This window comes from Ceratotherium simum, chromosome 3, assembly GCF_057802395.1.
Source record: "Ceratotherium simum simum isolate JZ-2026a chromosome 3, ASM5780239v1, whole genome shotgun sequence".
Taxonomy (NCBI): Eukaryota; Metazoa; Chordata; class Mammalia; order Perissodactyla; family Rhinocerotidae; genus Ceratotherium; species Ceratotherium simum.
This window is the reverse complement of record NC_141902.1, coordinates 38224644-38244374: the sequence shown is the minus strand read 5'-3', so window position 1 is coordinate 38244374 and position 19731 is coordinate 38224644. Positions and strand designations below refer to the sequence as shown.

The window sequence follows — 19731 nt, the reverse complement described above, 5'->3', positions numbered from 1 at the left end:
ACTGTTCTTGGCCCATTGTGTTTTCATGTAAATTTTAGAATCAGCCTGTAAATCTTATTTTAAACTCTTTTTTCAGCAATATAAATAGTGTAGGCCAGTGGTCCCCAAGTGTTTTTTGATTATGTCCTTGTTATTAAAACATTCTTAATCCATTTCAACAGTACCTATATATTATTTTATTTACAATGATATACATATACTAACATATTAATATTATTTACATTGTGAAGCTTGCATGTGCTTTCTTTGGAGACCACTGATCTGGATGGTAAAAGAAGCCTAATTGAGTAAGGAATGGTGATAGAGGGGAGGACCTAATATTTACTGGAGAAAGTACTCCTTTTTTTTCCACATACTCTTCACTCTTTCTCTCTCATGCTGTTTTCAGTTGTTTGATCTCAAAGGCCAGTGGGATTGAGTGAATGAACACATCGATGTATGTCAGAAGAGCTTATTGATTGAATGAATCTGCAGGGGCAGAATGTGATCTTGGCTTGATGGTTGAGTGTTGTGTCTAATGCTCTTTTCTTCCCCTGGTCCAGGCTACCTTCAGAATAGCCTCCTCCCAATGTCAGTCTACTCCCACAGAGAGAGAGCACGTGTAGTTAATGTTGTTTACAAACCTGTCATGCACCAGTGTCTACTGTGGGCAAAGTGTGTTAACAGTCATGGTCCCTGTTTTCTGGTTTGAAAAATCATTCATGCATACACAAACTTAAAAAGACTTTAAGAGTAAAAATGATTCTTCAAGATAAGAGTTGAAAGAAGACATAATTTACTGCCAGATTAATGGTAAATGATTAGTGGTAAAGTTCAGAATGGGAGATCACTTTAGGTTGAAATGGACAAAAAAGTCTTTATAGAAATGATATTGTTTAAGCTGGATCTTGAGTGGTAGGGGTCTGGATAGGAGGAAGGATATTCCAAGTTAAAGATTTGAGTCAAAATAAAGGACAATGTGAGAAAAAGGGCCAGAAAGGTAAGTCATGGGAGTCTTTGAATGCCAATCTGTTGGGGTTTAGATATTAAACCAGGAGTCCCAGCGTTTTTTTGGTTTATTTTCTTCAACAGGTAGTACAGTTGTAGTCCAGGGGGAGTAAAGTTTTGGTGGTTACTATCAAGCCATGGGAAGGAGTTATCTGATAGCTGGCTTCAGGAAAGCCACTAAATCACTCAAGTCACTACAGCACTCCAGTGGGGATCTCTGCCATTGGTATTTGATGAAGATTCATCTCAGTGTGTGATATCAGGAAAGACTGGACCCAGGGGTCCATGTTAAGGAGGATGTTAAGCAAAACTTCCAAGTATCAGGTACTGAGGACCCATCAGAAATGGTTGTAACCAAAAGGCTATAAAGAAAGGGTCAAGGGACTCTGATTGATTTGGATATGGATGAGCACTGGCAGTGGAGGAATCATTTCCAAAACCCAGAGTTCAAGAGAGGATCCAGAAGGAACAGTAAACTGTATATCAAGTTTAAAGCAAACACTTAGGAATGAGATTAGGAACTCTTTGATGTTATGCGTGAAGACAGAACAGAGAAGGCCCAGGTGCAGGGATTTACAGGGAGAAAGATTCTGGTTAGGAAGTGTAAAGAGTGGGTAATGAAGTGTGACAATTAAAAAGAATAGGAAGGTATTTCAGAAGGGATAGTTGGGCTTAAGTCCCGGTTGAGTTCATAAGAGAGAGGAGACTCAGCTTTGAAGACTGAAAAGGAAGAAGGCAACAAAGAGGGATGTTGAACATGCAAGAGAGACAATTGATAGGGATGCAAAAGTGGTTAACTACTCTTTTTATGTGGTAGAAAACTCTGGTGAATAGCGATAGGAGCTCTAATTAACAGAAAGATCCTTGTCTACTGCGAAGAATATTTTATAATGTCCAGAAAGTCTGAAACTAAGCTTAATATGGAAATAAAGTGCTATTAAGTACAATTAATTAATTTAATTCTTAAATAAATTAATTAAAGTTAATTAAAAGTGCAATTCTGTCTTTTTTTTTCTTCATTTTATTTTCTCCTCCAAGTAAGAATGCAATTTAGATGTTTGGAAATTTTATACAGTCCTTCTTGTCCTTGTGGTCTTGGTTATTTTAGGCACCTTGCATTTATAAGTTTAAATAAATGTGTGCTAAATGACTTAGTGAGTATTGCTGCATTGTAGTAGTGTTAGTTTTCCGTTTCGAACTTGGTGTGTATCCTCATCTGAGGGAATGTCCTTCAGCCTAAAATTATAAGTATAGTCTTACTCAGTATTTAAAATAGAATTTTGTGAAGAGTTCTAACTTTTCCTTGGAGGTTGGGAAACGTGGGTGGGATTGGTAACTTGTTTGATCATCCATTAATTTTATTATACATCAGTTATGTTTGCCCTGCATTTGAGCCGAGAGCTGGAGGCATTTCTTGGAGTGAGGAATACCAGCAGAAAGAAGCTAACGTATAGAAAGCTCAAGAGTAATTGCAAGAAGGGTCCATTGTGAGGGGCCAGCCTGGTGGCATAGTGGTTAAGTTCGCGTGCTCCACTTCGGCGGCCCAGGGTTCACAGGTTCGGATCTCAGGTGCAGACCTGCACACTGCTCATCAGGCCATGCTGTGACGGTGTCCCACATACAAAATGGAGGAAGGTTGGCAACAGATGTTAGCTCAGGGCTAATCTTCCTCACCAAAAAAAAAAAAAAAAAAAAAAAATCCATTGTGGATGTTAGCCCCTGTAGTAGTTATCTATACCTACATAACAAATTGCTCCAAAACCTAGCAGCTTAAAACAATCAACATTTAATATCTCACAGTTTCTGTTGGTCACGAATTTGGGAGCAGCTTAGGTAGGTGATTCTGGCTCAGAAAATCTTATGAAGTTGAAGTCAAAATATCAGCTAAGATTATGGTTATCTGAAAAATTAGCTGGAGCCATAGGATCTGCTTCCAGGTAGTTTACTTACATGTTTGGTAAGTTGGTGCTGGCTGTGGCTGGAGGCCTCAGTTTTTTTGCTGTGTGGACTTTTACATGGGGTTGGCTGCCTGAGTGTCCTTATGGCATGGCAGCTGGCTTCCCCAGAGTGAGTTATTTAAGAGAGAGAGTGCAAAGAGGAGCCACGATGCCTTTTATGACCTGGTTTGGGGAGTCTTTAAGTCTAGCCCACACTCAAGGGGAGTGGAATTAGGCTCTACCTTTTGAAGAGAGAGGTATCAAAGGATTTGTGGACATATTTTAAAATGACCCCAGCCCCTTACTGTTGGGCTGATGTCTTTATGTTAGTTACTTTATTATAAAGTTTGTTTTGGTATTCCCTCTTCTGAGATTTTGGCTTAGGCTATAGATGGGTTCTCACTGTGACACCATGAAAGTTCTTAAACTGGAAAGGATATTGGTATCTCTCCCTGCTCTCCATGTCACCGTCTGTTCACAGTTTTATTAGCCACAGCAAATGTCAGCTGGGGAAGATATTAAATACAGTATAATATCTGGCTTTCATCTTCAACAGGAATTCATTGCTCATAAGTCCTAACTCCTTGTGAGCAAAATTTGTTTCATTGCAAGCTCTGTTCTATTCTATATCTTGCATTTTCCTTTGATTTGCCAACTTATTTCTGATTATGTCATTTTAATTATTCATAAACATAATGCTGAAGAGATGCTGGTTCTCCAGCTCCTTGTTTTGCTTTCTTTTGTGGTACTAGGAAGTGGAGTAGCCTTTTTTAATATGCAAAGTAAACACAAATTATGTTTCAGAGTTTTAATGGGAGAACGTGTGAGTTGAATCCAGATTCCATGTTCAAAGTCAGTCTTAAAAATGAAGTTTGGAGTGCACGCACTCTGCTGCGGCGGCCCGGGGTTCACTGGTTCGGATCCCGGGTGCGCACTGACGCACCGCTTGCCAAGCCATGCTGTGGCGGCGTTCCGTATGGAGTGGAGGAAGATGGGCACGGATGTTAGCCCAGGGCCAGTCTTCCTCAGCAAAAAGAGGAGGATTGGCAGATGTTCACTCAGGGCTGATCTTCCTCACAGAAAAAAAAACATGAAGTTTGGGATTATTCTCAAGCTGACAGACCTGAGAGAAGAGACAAGGGGAAATGCTAAAATTGGAAGCAAGTGTCAAGATTCTTTCTCTTGTACTATTCAATTAATTAATCCAATTAATCCAATAAAGTTCCTGTGGAGCTACCAAATTGCCTTTGAATTAGTTTTCCCATATTCAGCTTTGTCCTCTTAAGGCAGAAAATCCTTCATTCTATTCTCTTCCTTGCCTTCGTTTTATAAAGAGTAGTTGGTATTATTCCAGCAGCCTGTCTCCTAAATACAGCTTCATATCATCAGATCAAGGTGAAGGCTTTGTTCTTACTCCTCTGAGGAGACAGATAATGAGTCTTGACTTCGCTCCATGTTGCCATCTTGTTCTTGGAAAGCTCTCTCAGATCACATACTACCTAAGTTGTATTCAGCAGTCTAACCCAATCCTCCCTTCCTCCTTCCCCTCCATGGATGTGAATGAATCTAGACAGTGAGAAACTTTTTGTTTCCCCCAATGTGCCTGTAAAACCCTTGTTCTCACCCTGCAGTGAAAATTAAATTTGAATTCTGGGCCGGCTCCGTGGCTTAGCGGTTAAGGGCACGCCCTCCGCTGCTGGCGGCCCGGGTTCGGATCCTGGGTGTGCACCGACGCACTGCTTCTCCGGCCATGCTGAGGCCGTGTCTCACATACAGCAACTAGAAGGATGTGCAGCTATGACATACAACTATCTACTGGGGCTTTGGGGGAAAAATAAATAAATAAATAAATTTGAATTTGAATTATGTATTACAGAGTTCAAGGAAGTACTATTCTCATAATACTGGCTTTGGGATGATACAGAAACATCAAGGAAACAAGAACTAGGCTAAGGACACAGATCAGATGACACTTAGGGGTGTTTTGAACAAAGTTTAGGGCCTTTTAGAATCTTTGTTGATGTGGATTGCTTGTCTGATATTTTCTTCTCTTGTGATGCTTATAGAGCAAAAGCCACAGTGGTTCCCTGTGTTCCACTTAATTTCACCATGCTCCAGCCTGCTTTACTGGTGAGAATTTCAAGAAGGAACAGTATTTTAGTTCAAAACTTTCATAAGTTCATTCTCACACACCTCCCTCCCCACCATGGGCTCTGGCCAGAGCTCCTTTTCTTGTACACTTTTGCAGGACTTAGAGTGCAAGTTTCACACATGAATCTTTTTTTCTCTTTTTAGTCTTCTTTTGCTTAAAAGAATAAAGACAAAAACCAAAATCTCTAGGATATATATCATTTAGTCATCTTTTGGGGAGGCAGAACAGATTTTATACTATGTCCAGTTAAATGTCATGTTAAAAATGTGATTGGCAGATGGGCCGGCCCCGTGGCTTAGTGGTTAAGTGCGTGCGCTCTGCTGCTGGCGGCCCGGGTTCGGATCCCGGCTGCGCACCGACACACCGCTTCTCTGGTCATGCTGAGGCCGCGTCCCACATACAGCAACTAGAAGAATGTGCAGCTATGTCATACAACTATCTACTGGGGCTTTGGGGGGAAAAATAAATAAATAAAATCTTTAAAAAAAAAAAATGTGATTGGCAGAAACAGAATACCAGCATTGATTCCATCTTCTGTCTTCAGCCAACAATGAAACTGTTGTCATGGTAATGGTCTACTTAGGCATCATATGCGTTGAAAGCTTTATATACTCTACAACTCTAGTGAGCCAACTAGCTCATAGAAATTGGAGACATTTCAGATTTTGCAATTTAAAATACACAAAAGGATCTGAATATAAAGAATTGTTTTGGAAAGAGTGGTATGTGTTTAAATTTTAAACACTATTCTCTATTAAATGCTTAGAGAGCTTTGACTGGCTATTGATGAAGAATCCCCCAAACAGGAAGTTTTCAAAAACTCTTCTGCTAAATGTTAATTTGCAACTACAGTATCTATATCTGTCATTTTTTCCTGAGATCATGAGAGCTGCCAGTGCTCCTGTGGAAAGCTCTGGGAACCCATTGTGTTCAGGGTTTTTCTGTATTTTATTTTCCCCCTTTTTGTTTGGTCACTGAAAATATCTGTGAAAATAGAATCTGCTATTCTAGCAGATTCTATCTTCAGAATAGAAACAGAACTGCTACGTCTAGCAGTTGATCTCCAAACACTACGCCCTTTCATTTAAAGTGGGACCTTTTCTCTAATATCTAAGTTTGATGTGTTCTTTAAGAACAAAAGCTGGAAATTAAGTTCTAAGTAATGAAGACCTAATGTTAATATAAGTATTCTTTTTAATTTTAAACAAGACATAAAGAGCAAAGTTTGGCCCCTTGTTAAATGGGTAAGTCTGTATCTGAGGGGAAAACGTGTGTTTTCCATGCTACACTGTGGCAAGAGGTGTGCAGCTGTAGGGCCTATCATCTTGCCCTACTTGTTTTCTCTTGAGACTTCTGTATGGTACCCAAAGACTCTTTACAAAAGCCTAACTTCACTGCTGTGTACATATTCTGGTGCTGGCAGCAAGATGCACACAGCTGCCAGTGCCTCCAGGGTAATAAGACATTCAAGAGGGGGAGGATGGGACAACAGAATAGCAAAATTTGTGACTACATTGTAACCAAGTCACATCTCCCATAGTGTGACATTCTGTTTCTTTCTTTCTAATTTGTTGTAGGCCAAAATAGACCAAAGAAGTAATGAACCTTCTTTTTTGTCCCTACCTCCCCCAAGCATCCTACACAATGGTGTTTAAGGTGTCCTTTGTGTTTTGTGTTAGCATTAAATTTTTCTGTATCTAGCAGTGTCTAGCAGTTCATGTCATTATATGAAGGAAATGTGAGTGGTGTGGTATCAAGGACCACCTATACTAAGGAAGATTTGGTGGAACCAATGTTAAGAGAAAATAATCTAGAAAAGTATAGATTGAGTAAAATATGCTGGGGGTAGTCAGGATTTCTCTAAAGGTAAGACTGTGTATGTTGAGCATTTTGAGCTAGTGAATTAATTTTTTTTAATCTGATATCAGAAAGCTACAAATCACCTTGACTTAGTGACTTCCAGTGAGAATACCACCTTAACCAAGCTCATATAAGACAAGTGAACGTGTTCTAATTTGGGAATGACCACCCTTGGAAATAGAATTATCTTTAGATTTTTCCAGAATGGTATCGTAAATAATGTATTGTGTTAAAAAGGATTCCCTACAGTGAATGTTGTATCCCTTTCTTATTAATAACTGCAGTGTTGGAGAGAAAATAATTGAAGGAAATGTTCATTTTTCATCTTTTACCTTTATACTCTAGGAATGAAGTAAGAAACAGACATCTGTTGGATTTTGCCATTTGAGAATACTTAAAATGAGAGTGACTTTAAGAGATCCCTGACAGAGACATGGTTTAGTTATAGCTCTTTAGAAGTTAGTAAAGAATTCAAAAGTCTTTAGGTCAGCTACTGTTGCTACCTCAGCCACCTGGGTGGCAGTGGACACCCCAGCTAGCAGCCCTAAACTACTGCTACTATAGCTGGATGACAGGAGCAGTGGTTGCTAGACTTGTGTCATCCTTCTCTCCACTCCTTCCAGGAGGGGCAAGACGAGCTGCTGCTCATAATCAGAAATACACTTTAGGAAAACAAGAAAATTGGCTACATTTTTTTGTATGTACATCTATGCATCAGCAATAGGATTTTTTTAGTAATGTTCCCAGCTGTTCGGTAGTCAGTATTGAAAGAACAGAGGACCCTCAGTCCAATAATCTTCATAATGATCCTCACACTAGGCATTCAGATGATAATAGACATAAACATGTAGAGAAGTGGACGAACTTCAATGCTGATGCTAGCCAACATAAAGATGAGAACACAGATATTGTTGAAAAACTCTTATCGGAAAGTTAAAATTCTTTTCTGGGTAATGACAGGGACCTCAACAGTTAGAGAAAAGGGTCAAGCATGTCAAAGCTTCATGGGCCCAGCATTGTAATAAAGTGTCATAAAGACTTCTGTACTCTATGATTAAAAACCACCGAAGATGGCCCAACTCTGCTAGAAACAATTAAAGCCTTTCAGTTTGTTCATGACCGTTATTTAAAAGATGCTGATTGGTTCATAGAAGCAGAGTATGATACACTTGTCCTACTAGACAGCTTGTGATGGCTTCTCTCAAACTATGATCCTAAAGAGCCCATTTACTTCCGGAGAAAATATGTACTGAACAAAGAAACCTTGAAGAGATTTGATACTAGAAGCTTCTGGTACTTGAATTAGAACTATTATTCTCCTGCAGAGGGTCCTGGTTACTACTCACCTTGCAGTTTGTTTTCTTGGCCTTACAACAGTCTATAAATTTGACAACCTCGTGTATTATCTTCATCCATGTGGTTATTAGGTTAGCAACCTGCCTTATTTGAGAAACCAGTAAAACAGATCAGTGAATTAATCAAGAACGAAGATCTAAAGATAAAATGTCTAACATTGCACCGAAGAAAGCACTGCATCTGCAGTATAGAACACTGTGATCCCACTGACAGATTCTTTGTATGTGAACATTCCATACCTAAAAAAATCTTTCATAAGCATGACTGTAAACTGAATCTTGAACATAAGCTTTGTCTGTTAAAACGTATTGGTACAGTAATATAAACGAAGAATTTATAGTTTTTAAATGGTGGTCAGGTAGAGGAACTAGAGAGAGATTGTTTTCTGTCCCTGACCACTTGTACTGATGTCACCAAATAAATAAAACAGCTGAACTTGCTAGAACTACACTGCACTGTTAGTACATGCACGTGATGCTGAATAGATCTGCCTTAAAGAAAAATTTAGAAGAAATTATTGTTGGTCATTGTTGTTTTTAACTCAAGACAGGAGTTTTCATCCATGGTATAACAAATGAACCAAACTTCCCCCTACATAAACACACAGTGTTGTGTCTAATGAAAGTTTTGCTGTGACTTTTATAATTAACGGTACCGCCTCCAGAAAAAGGTATAATTAGAATGGCACTTGTTTAAGGTACATTAATAAAACCATTAGCATGGACCTTGACTTTGTTATACATTTGGTTCTAAATAGTGCCTAATTGTTATACATTTGGTTCTAAATAGTGCCTAATTGTTTATTAGAATTAATAATATTCACTAGGAAGAATGTCTTTAAGTCAAATGTTTAATATGTGGCGTTTTTTCTGTTTGCTTACATCGAACATAATTGTCAATGGCACTAATTTGCATTTTGTTTTGTAGTCTCTGGTTTTCAGCAGCCACTGTAAAGCAGTGAGTGGCTACTCAGACCAGGTCATCCATCAGCGGAGATCAGCTACCTCCTCGCTTCGTTGCTGTCTGCTCACTGAGCTGCCATCTTTTTTGTGTGTGGCCAGTCCACGAGTAAGTGCCACAGGAGGGAAGAGATAAAATAGATGGTATTTGAAGAAATAAACCAATTTTCAAGGGATCCATTTCTTCAACAGAACTGTATTAAGCTAAAAGATCCAAACTGTATTTGGACCTTGAGAAACACGTAAATCCTCAGTATTTAGAAAGAGCATGCATGGTCCTGGCTTTCCCAAGACAGCACTTCTCACTTTGAATTGTGTTGGTTTTGAGAATAGTTGTATGGTGGATAGGAGTGGCTTTTTTTCCTGACCACGTCTCTCCTGTGTAGTTCCTCTTACCTAGTCAGGGCCTCTACACTAGCGTGGGAGCAAGCCATCTGTCAGGTAGATGATCACCCAACAGCAGGGTCAGGGACAGCGGAATATTTGAAAAGGAGAGGGAGCCATTTGTCACCTGCATTGAGGTTTTTGAGGGTTTTTCAGAGGAGGGGCCCAGATTGGGAGGGAGATTTGATCTGGCCTTATCGCCTCAGTACAGTCTCCAAATAACAAAAGGAAACTTTACACTCCAGCATCAAGAAACTCTGGGGCCGGCCCGGTGGCACAAGCGGTTAAGTGCGCGCGCTCCGCTGCGGCGGCCCGGGGTTGGCTGGTTCGGATCCCGGGCGTGCACCGACGCACTGCTTGGCAAGCCATGCTGTGGCGGCGTCCCATATAAAGTGGAGGAAGATGGGCACAGATGTTAGCCCAGGGCCGTCTTCCTCAGCAAAAAAACAAAAGAGGAGGATTGGCGGATGTTAGCACAGGGCTGATCTCCTCACAAAAAAAAAAAAGAAACTTCTTAGTCTTAGTGTCCTGGACTGCAGTTCACAAGTGTGTTCCCTCTGAAAAGTGACTGTTGCCCCGTATTTACCATTCAGCAGTCATAGTCTTGTTTGCAGATTGGGGGTAGTTTCTATTGCGATTTCAACTTTGAGCAGCTGTTAGATCCTTCCTAATACCCTCTTTATCAAAACAGGGTGCTCTGGTGATTGCCGACAGCGTCGCTACAGAGGCTCGCTTTGGCACAGTGCGGTAGTTACTTTGCTTGCATCTTCCATTCTCTTTCCTGTCCTTAATGATCAGAGCCAGACACGAAGACGTATATGAAGGGAGAGGGACAGAGTAGAGAGGTGACCAGACTTTGTGGCTAGAGCAAAGAGTGAGCTTCTATCTTCCTAGCTTGTTGTTTCCTTTTGCTCTAAGGGGCAACTCTTAGTTAGCCAGGAGGCTAACAGGCTGACATTTCTTACCTTTCTTTGTTTTTATCTTGTTTTCTCCACTCATCCTAGTGAGTCTACTGTTTTCACAGTTCTGTTCAAAGAAGGTGGAACCTTTTGAATCTTTCCTAGTGATATTTTTCAACCATTATTTTATCAGCTTGCATTATTACTTCATTGAGTTGTCAAAGGTCAGATTCTGACAGAGGGTTCAAAGAAAGAGGATGAATGAAAATGAGATGATAGTACTGAGTCTCATTGACTCCTGCCTGCCTAGATTTCTTTCTGCTGGTCCTGTGCTACCTGAACTTGATTCCCGTGCTACGTGAACTTGATTCCCTTGCCACTATCAACCTTGATTTATATTGGCTATCCAGAAAGTATTTGGATTTTGTATGTATCTGGTTCTTCTGAAGCATTCTTGGTCTTTGAAGCTTAAGTTGATGTAGGGAAATGCACTTTTTCTAAGAAACATCTAAAGCCACGTGCTTCCATAGAAAGCAACCTTCAGGCTTTATAGTTATGTGGTTTGTTTCCTTCTCACCTAATCTCATGTGTATACTGAGGCTTAATAAGAGGAAATCTAGATTTCTGAGAGAGGGATGTCAAGACATTTTTACTTCCATGTTCCCATTGTTTTATAGAACCAATAAAAAGTGAACTGCCTTGGACTGTAATTGTATTTATGGACATAAAAATTCTTCATTTGTACCACTGAGAGCTCCATAGCCAATCCATGCAGAAGTAGAGGTATAATGATGTACACCTAAAATTTATACAGTGTTATAAACCAATGTTACTGCAATAAACAAAAAATTAAAAAAAAAAAAAAAGAGCTCTGTAGCCAACAACTCTGAAGAACAACCCCACTCTCCCAACATACTCACACGTGCTTACCCCAACTATACTGCTTGAGTATTGTGTTCTGAGGAGCCTGAAGTCTCAACTATCATGGCTGGTGCTGCTGTTTCTCTAAAGAACAATAAATAATAGCTTGAAGAAGAGTATAATAGCATGAAGGTATGGTGGCGGGCAGTTAGCAGGAGAAAGCTTTTATTATTTGGCTGAAGGGATCCTCCCTAGCACTCTCCTTTCCTGTTCAGATCCTTTCCCCATATTTGTTTGTCGAGTTTCTTCACATAGCATCTGTTAAACTTGAAAGTGGGAGTAATTTGCACCATGGTCATGAGGACTAGAAGAAGGGTTTTAAACATGTCTGAATATTTTATACACACGTACATAAATTCTTACCTTTCAGATCAGGCCTGGGATGTGAATAAAGCAGCATTTCATGAGATACTTTAATTATCTTACATTGCTTTCTAACTCATGTGTGGTGGGGAGAAACTGATTTCCTTTGAAGCTTCAGCCCTGGCCTTGAGTTAAGACAAATTAATTTTCCTGGCACATGCTATGAAAACTTTAGGGGCAGTTCAAGTCAGTGCCATTAAGGAAGGAGTTATTGGAGCTGTTTCCTCATTAGCTGAGAAAATAATTCTGCAGGGTTAATAAACTAAGACCCTGGGAATTGATCTTACCAAAAAACGGCAGCGCTTGGAGCGGTCACGCTTCCTAGAGCTGGAGCAGGAATGTACATGTCCTGAGGAAGGACGCACTGAATGCTTGAGGAGGCAGCCCCTGAAGATGCTATAGTTTAGGAAGTTAATGAAGCAAGAAACAGGCGTTAGCTCATGTGGGACTAAAGGGAGTACGCATTTCCATTTGTGAGGAGGGAAGAATGGTATGTCATGCCTCATCTCCCCCTGCTTCTGAGCAATTAAGAAGGCCACGTGGGGTTAGCAGAACGGGTGGAGGCTGTCTAGGATAGAGCTGACTTGGAAAGCACGTAGGACCTCATGAGCTCACTGCTTATGTATTTACAACATGACATTCTATGATTCTGCATATATCTTGATCCAGGGCTCCTGCCAAAGAAGCTTATCAAAACATTAAAAAATATTTCACTAAGAACTGTGCCTTGCAAACCTCCTAGTTTGCAATCCTGGACTTGGAAGGATATCAGCAAAATGAAATGGGAAAATAGGTGAAAGTTTATAACTGGAAAAGGTTGTTTTGTTCTTAAACTGTAAGAGTACCTAGAAATGAGTCCCAGGCAGGAAAAACACTCTTGCCTGTGTCAGTGTTCTCCCCCTATTCTTTCATACTGAGTTTCTAGCTTTTGATTTCTCATCTTGAGAATATGGGCCCAAAGTCTTTATATATAATTCCAATATAAGTTCTCCTTTTCTACAAAATAAAAAAAAATCAAAGCAGTTATCTTTGACTGTAAAATTGGTCAGTATGAATCTCTCATTAGAAAAGACTAGGTATGCTTTACTCATCCAAGAGTATGCGTGCTGTTTGAGATACATAGAACTGGTCATACTTCTGTAGTCCAGACCACTGCTTCTTAAACCATTTTTATGGAAGTATAACCACTATTGATTATGAGATTCTGGGACTCTACCCTAGATGGTGGATGTCTGCTCTAGTCCAGTATCTGCTGGGCTACTGCCAGGACAAGCCATAGTAGAGAGAGACCCAATTTTTATCCACTTGCTTTGTATTTCAGTCTTTATTTGCCTGTGGTCAACTTTCAGTGGGAAAATAAATAACTTGGAAGCAAGAGAACAAACTCCTTTTGGAGTGAGTAAAGGAGATTACCAAAACCTGCTCCTAGTGCAGTCTGGGTAAATTCATTTATATGAGACCCTGTCTGGGTTTTGGAGCTCCGGGGGCCCAGCTTGCTGTGGCCCTTTGTAGTTTTACCTCTGGACTGTAGATGGCACTGCTCCCTAGCGAACTCAGTTCAGCTTCATCTGCAAGCCAGTTATGTGTTCTGTGGTTATTGGTAAATGATGTTCTTTCTCTGGTTTTGGTATTCTCTAGTCCCCAGCAGAGGCACCTGCAGCCCATAGTCAGGTAGCTGACTGTTTATGTATCCCAAGGCAGTATTTCTCAAGGCTTGGCCTGGGATGCTGGGGTGCTTGTTAAAAACCTAGAGCTATTGGCTAGAACCCTTAGACTTTCTTGATCAAAATCTGCACTTTAGATAAGCTCCCAAGAAGGTGCTTATGCATACCAAAACTTGGCAACCATTGCCCTAAAAATTGACGGACCTGAAAACAGAAAAGTTAATAGCAAGATACAGAGATTTTCTTAAATGTGTAACTTCCGAGAAGTAATAGAAACAATAGAACTACCTAACTAGGTACAGCCAGTGTTTTATGTTCTTATCTCTCCCATATCTCTGCCCTTGCTCCTTATACCTAGTTTCTCCCCATCTCTTGGTCTAGCTCCAAGGTTTTTCTGAGCAGTTTACTGCTTATAATGAGACTTGAGCATTTTTATCAACCTGGGCTTGCAGATAATCACCACCTCCAAATTTTAACAAAAGGTAACCTCAGGCTCGTTATCAGATGATTCACAGCCATCTGAATACACAGCTGCTTATTAGACTGGGAATAAACCCAAATCGCTGAAGATGGATAAAACCTGTGTTTCTAAATTGGCAGGAGCCTTCTATTCCATTGGAGGGCAGCATTTGAGTGTTGTTGCACCTTGTGATGAGATAAGAATTTGTGCATAGCCTCTACCCTAGCCAGGAAATGAATCCACTACTCTCTGGCAATTGCTTTGTCTACACCCCACCCCCAGTTTATGGCCTGAAGGAAAGGTTCTCTTATCTTCCATTAGGTTTGTCAGTCAGCAACCTGGTGAGGGAGGAGGAGAAAGAAGTATTGATAAACTTGGGAGCTTTGCTGCAAAAACATTAAAGATAGCTTCAAATGCACCAGGCTAATACTTTTTAGTTGTTTAATAATGACTAACTAGCTCCAGCTCCTTTTCTGGCCCATCGTCTTGTGTATGGCTAATAGAACTTTGCCAAAAGCACTATCCAGCAATGAAAGGAAGTGGCAAAGTGATCAGATGTATATACATCTATGCTAGAATTATTCCTGACCTGGTATCCCAGGTTTATCTGCAAACTCCAGCACTCTTTGGATCTTTAGTTTGTTGCAGGTTCATATTATTAGAGGTTGGCCTTTTACCTGGGCAAGCTCACTAAGTCACTTATTAGGGACAGCTTAGTTTGTCAGAACAGGGAAGTTAAAACCACTAGTCTAAGAATTATCCACATTAGTCTCATTTCAAAGTTGAGGTTCTCAAAAGGCTTAGTGGGTGTGGAAAATGTGAAAGAGCCATCTCACATGAATCTTTCACTGCAGGTCACCGCAGTGCCATTGGATTCTTACTGCAATGACCGAAGTGCGGAGTATGAGCGGCGAGTGCTGAAGGAAGGAGGGAGTCTGGCAGCCAAGCAGTGTTTGTTGAATGGGGCCCCTGAACTGGCGGCAGACTGGCTAAATCGACTATCCCAGTTCTTTCCAGAGCCAGCTGGAGGACTATGGAGCATCAGGCCTCAGAATGGCTGGTCTTTCATCAGGATCCCAGGTAACTCCTCCATTCTCATGGAATATGTTCCCAGAGAGATACTGCATGTGGTGGTTTCAGATGTTTGGAAGTCAACGTTCTTGGGGTTTCTATTTCCTCTTTTGCCCTTACTAATTTATAGGTGAGAATACTTAACTAATTTGTGACTTGAGTAGAAAGAGAAATGTTTTTTAGATTTGTGCTTAACTACTCTCCTTTGACAAGCTTACAGCTGAAAAAGGAATGCCACTCTTTAAAAAAAAAAAAGAGAGGGGGGGTTAGAAATAAACTTGGTAGGAAAGGCTCCAGGTCGAGTGAGTATAGTTGTCTTGTGCTGTTGCCAGTGGAATGAATGAGAATGTCGTCACTCACAGAAAGCCTAGTTTAAGTAGCATAAACAGTGTCCTACACGAAGCACTAGAGATCTGCATGATAACCAGAAGAAAAACAGTGTGTTTTGTGCCAAAATGCTAGCAGATTCCCAGACCTCCTAGGGTCAAGGTCGAGGTTGAAAGGAAACTAGGTTTTCATCTTTGCTTTAGTGAGACTACTTTTAAGGAAACAACACAGGATTCATAGGCTCATGTTCTTTACTTACACCTGCTGACAAACTGGAGTGATAGCTCAGAGCTACTGTGTTAGTTTTGGTTGTCCATGTTCTCTGGTACTTTGTATTTATCTTACTGGCATGTGATGGAAGTAAACTAAAGCTAAGCATTCAAAAGAGAGAATCTGCTATTTCTAAGAGATAATTGGATTCCAAGGTTTAAGGCCTGATTTTTCAAATTAACGTTAACTTTGTCAGGTGTCAAGGGACGTCAGATCAACCTGTTAGTAGCTTTGGGGGTGCTTTGAACTGAAAGATGCTATTTTGGGTATATGAGAGCAATATTGTATATGTCCTCATAGCTGACTGAGAACACATGAAAGCAGTGGGTGAAGGTATATTGTTGGAAAACAAGGGGAAAACCCAAGTGTAAAGCAGGCGTGAGTGTAGTGAGAATAGAGGAATAGAATCTAACAGGTTTGGAAACCACAGAATCCCAGGCAGAAGATGAGCACAGGTATTGAAAGAAGCAAGGCAGCATCTTATTTCTTCTTTCTCCCTTCTTCATTCTGGCCCCTAAGTTCCCAGTACAGGAGTAGAAGGCTTATTGCTGGCGCTGTGGGAATCTCTTGTGGCTTTTCCTGTTCTTTGAAAGAAAAATGGACCTTGTTTAAATAGCAGGAAGTGTCTGAGTTCTTTTCGCATCGATAAAAAGCACCAGCCTCACTGGCTGTTTACTGTGAGAACCAACCAGCTCCTCACTGACCCCATTGTGCTCTGTAGACTAGCTGGGGCTGGGCAGCGAGGGGTAGGGGGTGGGGCGGTCACTGGAACCTGTATTTTATCTCTCTTTCCTCTATACTTTTACATTTTCTGTTTCCCTGGGAAGGGTTGGTCCCGTTATATTCCTTGAGAGCCTGACCAAAATCTCCTGGATTTTACTCCTTGAATGTGTCTCCATGTTTCACCAGGAGAAGGATGTACAATCCCTTCAAAAGTCTTTTCTCCTTGGAAAAAGGAGATAATATTTAAACTGTTACCCGAATTTTACTGCCACGGGATATATTTGTTTTGTCTCTGAGCAGGACCTTATTACACTGTGATCAGTAAGAACTTGTATCTAAGTGAAAATAGTATAAGTTTGTACCGTAGGATTGTAGGGAAGATTGCAAGAAGGTAGGGTAGGTCTGTTCATTTCAACATTTTTTGAGCTCCTTTGTTTTAAGGAAGGGATTGGGCTTGGGTTTGACTTGGCAGAATCAGCCTGATTTCTAGGGAATTGTGCTCTTCTTGGCTCTACACCCTACTTAGCAACAGGTGGTGCTCTTGTCCGATGCAACTTTGGTAGCTCCCCCAAAAATGAGTAATAGATGCCAGGCCCAGAAGACAGCAGTGTGTACAGAGAAAGAAACCTGTTTTTTCTGCATATCTTTCTAAGGCCAAATACTGGAGGCCGACTTCCTCTGTCTAGCATGCTCACCAGAGAAGCAGAAATATTGTTCATTGCTTAAGTGCTTTAAGGCTTTTGTTGAAGTGTCTTTCTTCTTAGGCTTTTTCCTTCAAGACAAGAAATCCAGTGTATCTACTTCCATCTCCCCCACCTACACAATAACAAGCTAATAGCAGGTACCACTTCTTGCTTCTTTCAGGCACATCAGAGTTCTGTCCTTCTAAGTGTGTGCACATCTTCATGTCTGGGCTTTCCCTGTCCTAGCATTGGTTCATTCTGGTTAGCAAAGAAGAGTGGATGTGGGAAGCAGGAATGTGTGAAAACCATTGAATCATGCATTTGAGATGAATTGACGCTTCTCAAAATTCAGACACAAGACAGATTTGTATATGCTTTGTGTTGAGGGAGTATGTGTGAATGGAGAGAGAAGATAAACAGGCTGCAGAAATCGGATGAGCTTTATTAGCTTGCCCACTCTCACTCAATGACTGAGAAATATATGGGCTGCTTTTTTTTTCACCTTCTTGTGCTTTTAATGAAAAAAGAAAGAAATTTATTGTCTAAAGCTGATTGGTAGCTCTGTGGGGAATGTTTAAGAGCTATCAAAATCGAGAGACCCCAGGGAATCCAATTAAAGGAGGAGGGTAATTGTGAAAAGAAGTTGTTATGGAGGCACTGCTGCCTGGTCAGACTTGGAACTTATACAGGCCTTGTCTGGGGCCAGGGAGAGGGCTTAGCCATCGGTCCTGTCTCAGCTGCAGTCATTGATTATGTTGGTAAGGAGACCAACAAAAAGAAGAGCATTTCAGTAATCTGAAGAGGACCAAACAAAGAGGCTGAACAAAGGTGTGTGCCACAGCATCGGGGGCGGGGGGTGGGGGGTGGAGGCAGAGATGTGGCCTGGCAGCGTTCCGAAAGTGGGAAAAGGCAGGCTGCAGTGCAGAGGAGTAAACATCCAGGACCTGTGGCTTTGTAGCAAAAACAGAGTGGCTGATGATTTGTTATGGTGCTGTCAGCACATCCGTTCTTGTTTGGTTTATATAATAATTGTACACTTGGCAAATAGTGGCGAGAACAGAGAAATGACTGTTGAGAACTCTTGGATTGCTCTCAATAGTCAGCCTCTGTAGTTCTAAGGGAAAACCATGGGTTCAAACCCAGAAACTAAGGATAGACTATATTTTTCTTAGCAGTTTTCTTTTTTACTTTTAGTGGTTAGTGGTCTAGTATCTCGCCTGTCTCTCCATTTTTGTGGCCCACAGCCACTTCCACATATACTCTTGAATCTCCCAGCCGCTTAAGCCTCATTTCTTCCCCCTCTTAATAGCAGCAATTGTTCAGGGTGTGTTTATGGACCAGTCTGCAAACAGGAAACTCGACTTCCTGAAATGTGATGGGAGTTGAATGATACTGAATGGATAAGATGAAAATTTGTGAGTTAAGTGTTCTTGAAAGATCTCTGGCTGAAATACTTTTTTTTTTTGATAGGAGGAGGAGGGAGAAAGCACAAGTTAGTGAGTGAAAGCGGCTCCATTTCACAGAAACCTAAAGTCAGTCTTTCTGAAAAGCTGAAGAAGCCATAGTGTCTTTATTGAATTATAGCTTAGGATAATGACATTTACCAGCCAAACTATTCGAAATCATCCAAGAGAGGGAGTTTTGGTTTAAAAAAGGGCAGGAATGAGTGTGTTTATTTGCATTTCTTGCTGTTTAAGTGTCTCCAGGGGCAGGCAAGGGCAGCCCTTGTTTCTCTACGTTCTCATGCTTTCAGAAGGTAAACCATTTAGCCACAGAACTAGGAGAAGCAGATATCTAGAGATAGGAAGAACAAAGGAAAAAACAGATTTCTCAGGTCACTTACAGTAGATATGACATGGACTTCACTCTTAGATGTCCATGTGTACCTGCTATCCCCTGAGTAAGGATGTGGAGCAAGGGAGCTTTCAAATGCCTTAGCAGCAGATGTCTGATTGGGAACTGTTAGTTGAGAGGGAACCTACACCTCCCTCTTTCAAGATATTTCTTCCCAGAGCACTACTGGATCATGATTTAACAGTGCTTTACATTCTTCTTTAGAGTCCTGTCCTGCTCTCTTGATGACAAGCATCCTGGTTGTAGTAATTTTGGCTGCATACAGCTTTGCAGTGAGTGATTTTGCTGCCTCAATTAAATACAGTTTCCCCCTCCCCTCCCTTTTCTTCTCCCTAGGCAAAGAGAGCCTCATCACTGACAGTGGAAAGCTGTATGCCCTTGATGTCCTGCTGACTCGGCTCAAGTCTCAAGGACATAGGGTCCTTATCTACTCTCAGATGACCAGGATGATAGACCTGCTGGAGGTAGGAGAAGGAACCTTTGGGACATAGGACACTTTGACATTGAACTTGCAGGAATCAGATGTCTATGACTACTGTCAGTCCTGCTTAATGGGAACCCGAGAACTCATCTTTGTGATTTTACTGTCTATAAAAGGATGAGAAGCAGCTCCTGGCAGATGTGAGAGTATGCAAAGGACTTCTGCCTCCTTCTGTGTACCAGTGAAATAGAATACCCCTTACTCCCTTTACTAGGGAAGAAATTTCCTAATTTTAAAGCAGATCAGAACCTAGAAATTTCTTGAAAAGTCCTCTGAAATTCTATATAGAAAACAAGATTTGGGATTCATTCTCTCTGTAAAAAACTAGAGAGTTGTAAAAAGCTATTCAACCTGAATTAATGTTGTGGTTTTCAACTTGA

General features: G+C 40.9%; 1 protein-coding gene and 1 pseudogene across 6 annotated transcripts in view; both read left to right on the top strand.

Moving 5' to 3' along the window:
• Positions 1 to 19731, top strand: part of INO80 (INO80 complex ATPase subunit) — a 118687-nt gene that overhangs the window by 66230 nt on the left and 32726 nt on the right. For all 6 annotated transcript variants that reach the window (XM_087425353.1, XM_014780579.2, XM_004421434.3 and 3 more), the window contains 3 exons: positions 9220 to 9360; positions 14797 to 15022; positions 19207 to 19334. In XM_087425353.1, the coding sequence (XP_087281479.1) occupies positions 9220 to 9360; positions 14797 to 15022; positions 19207 to 19334 (495 nt within the window). The remainder of the gene's footprint in view (positions 1 to 9219; positions 9361 to 14796; positions 15023 to 19206; positions 19335 to 19731) is intronic.
• Positions 3034 to 9213, top strand: LOC147917533 (glycoprotein-N-acetylgalactosamine 3-beta-galactosyltransferase 1 pseudogene; annotated as a pseudogene).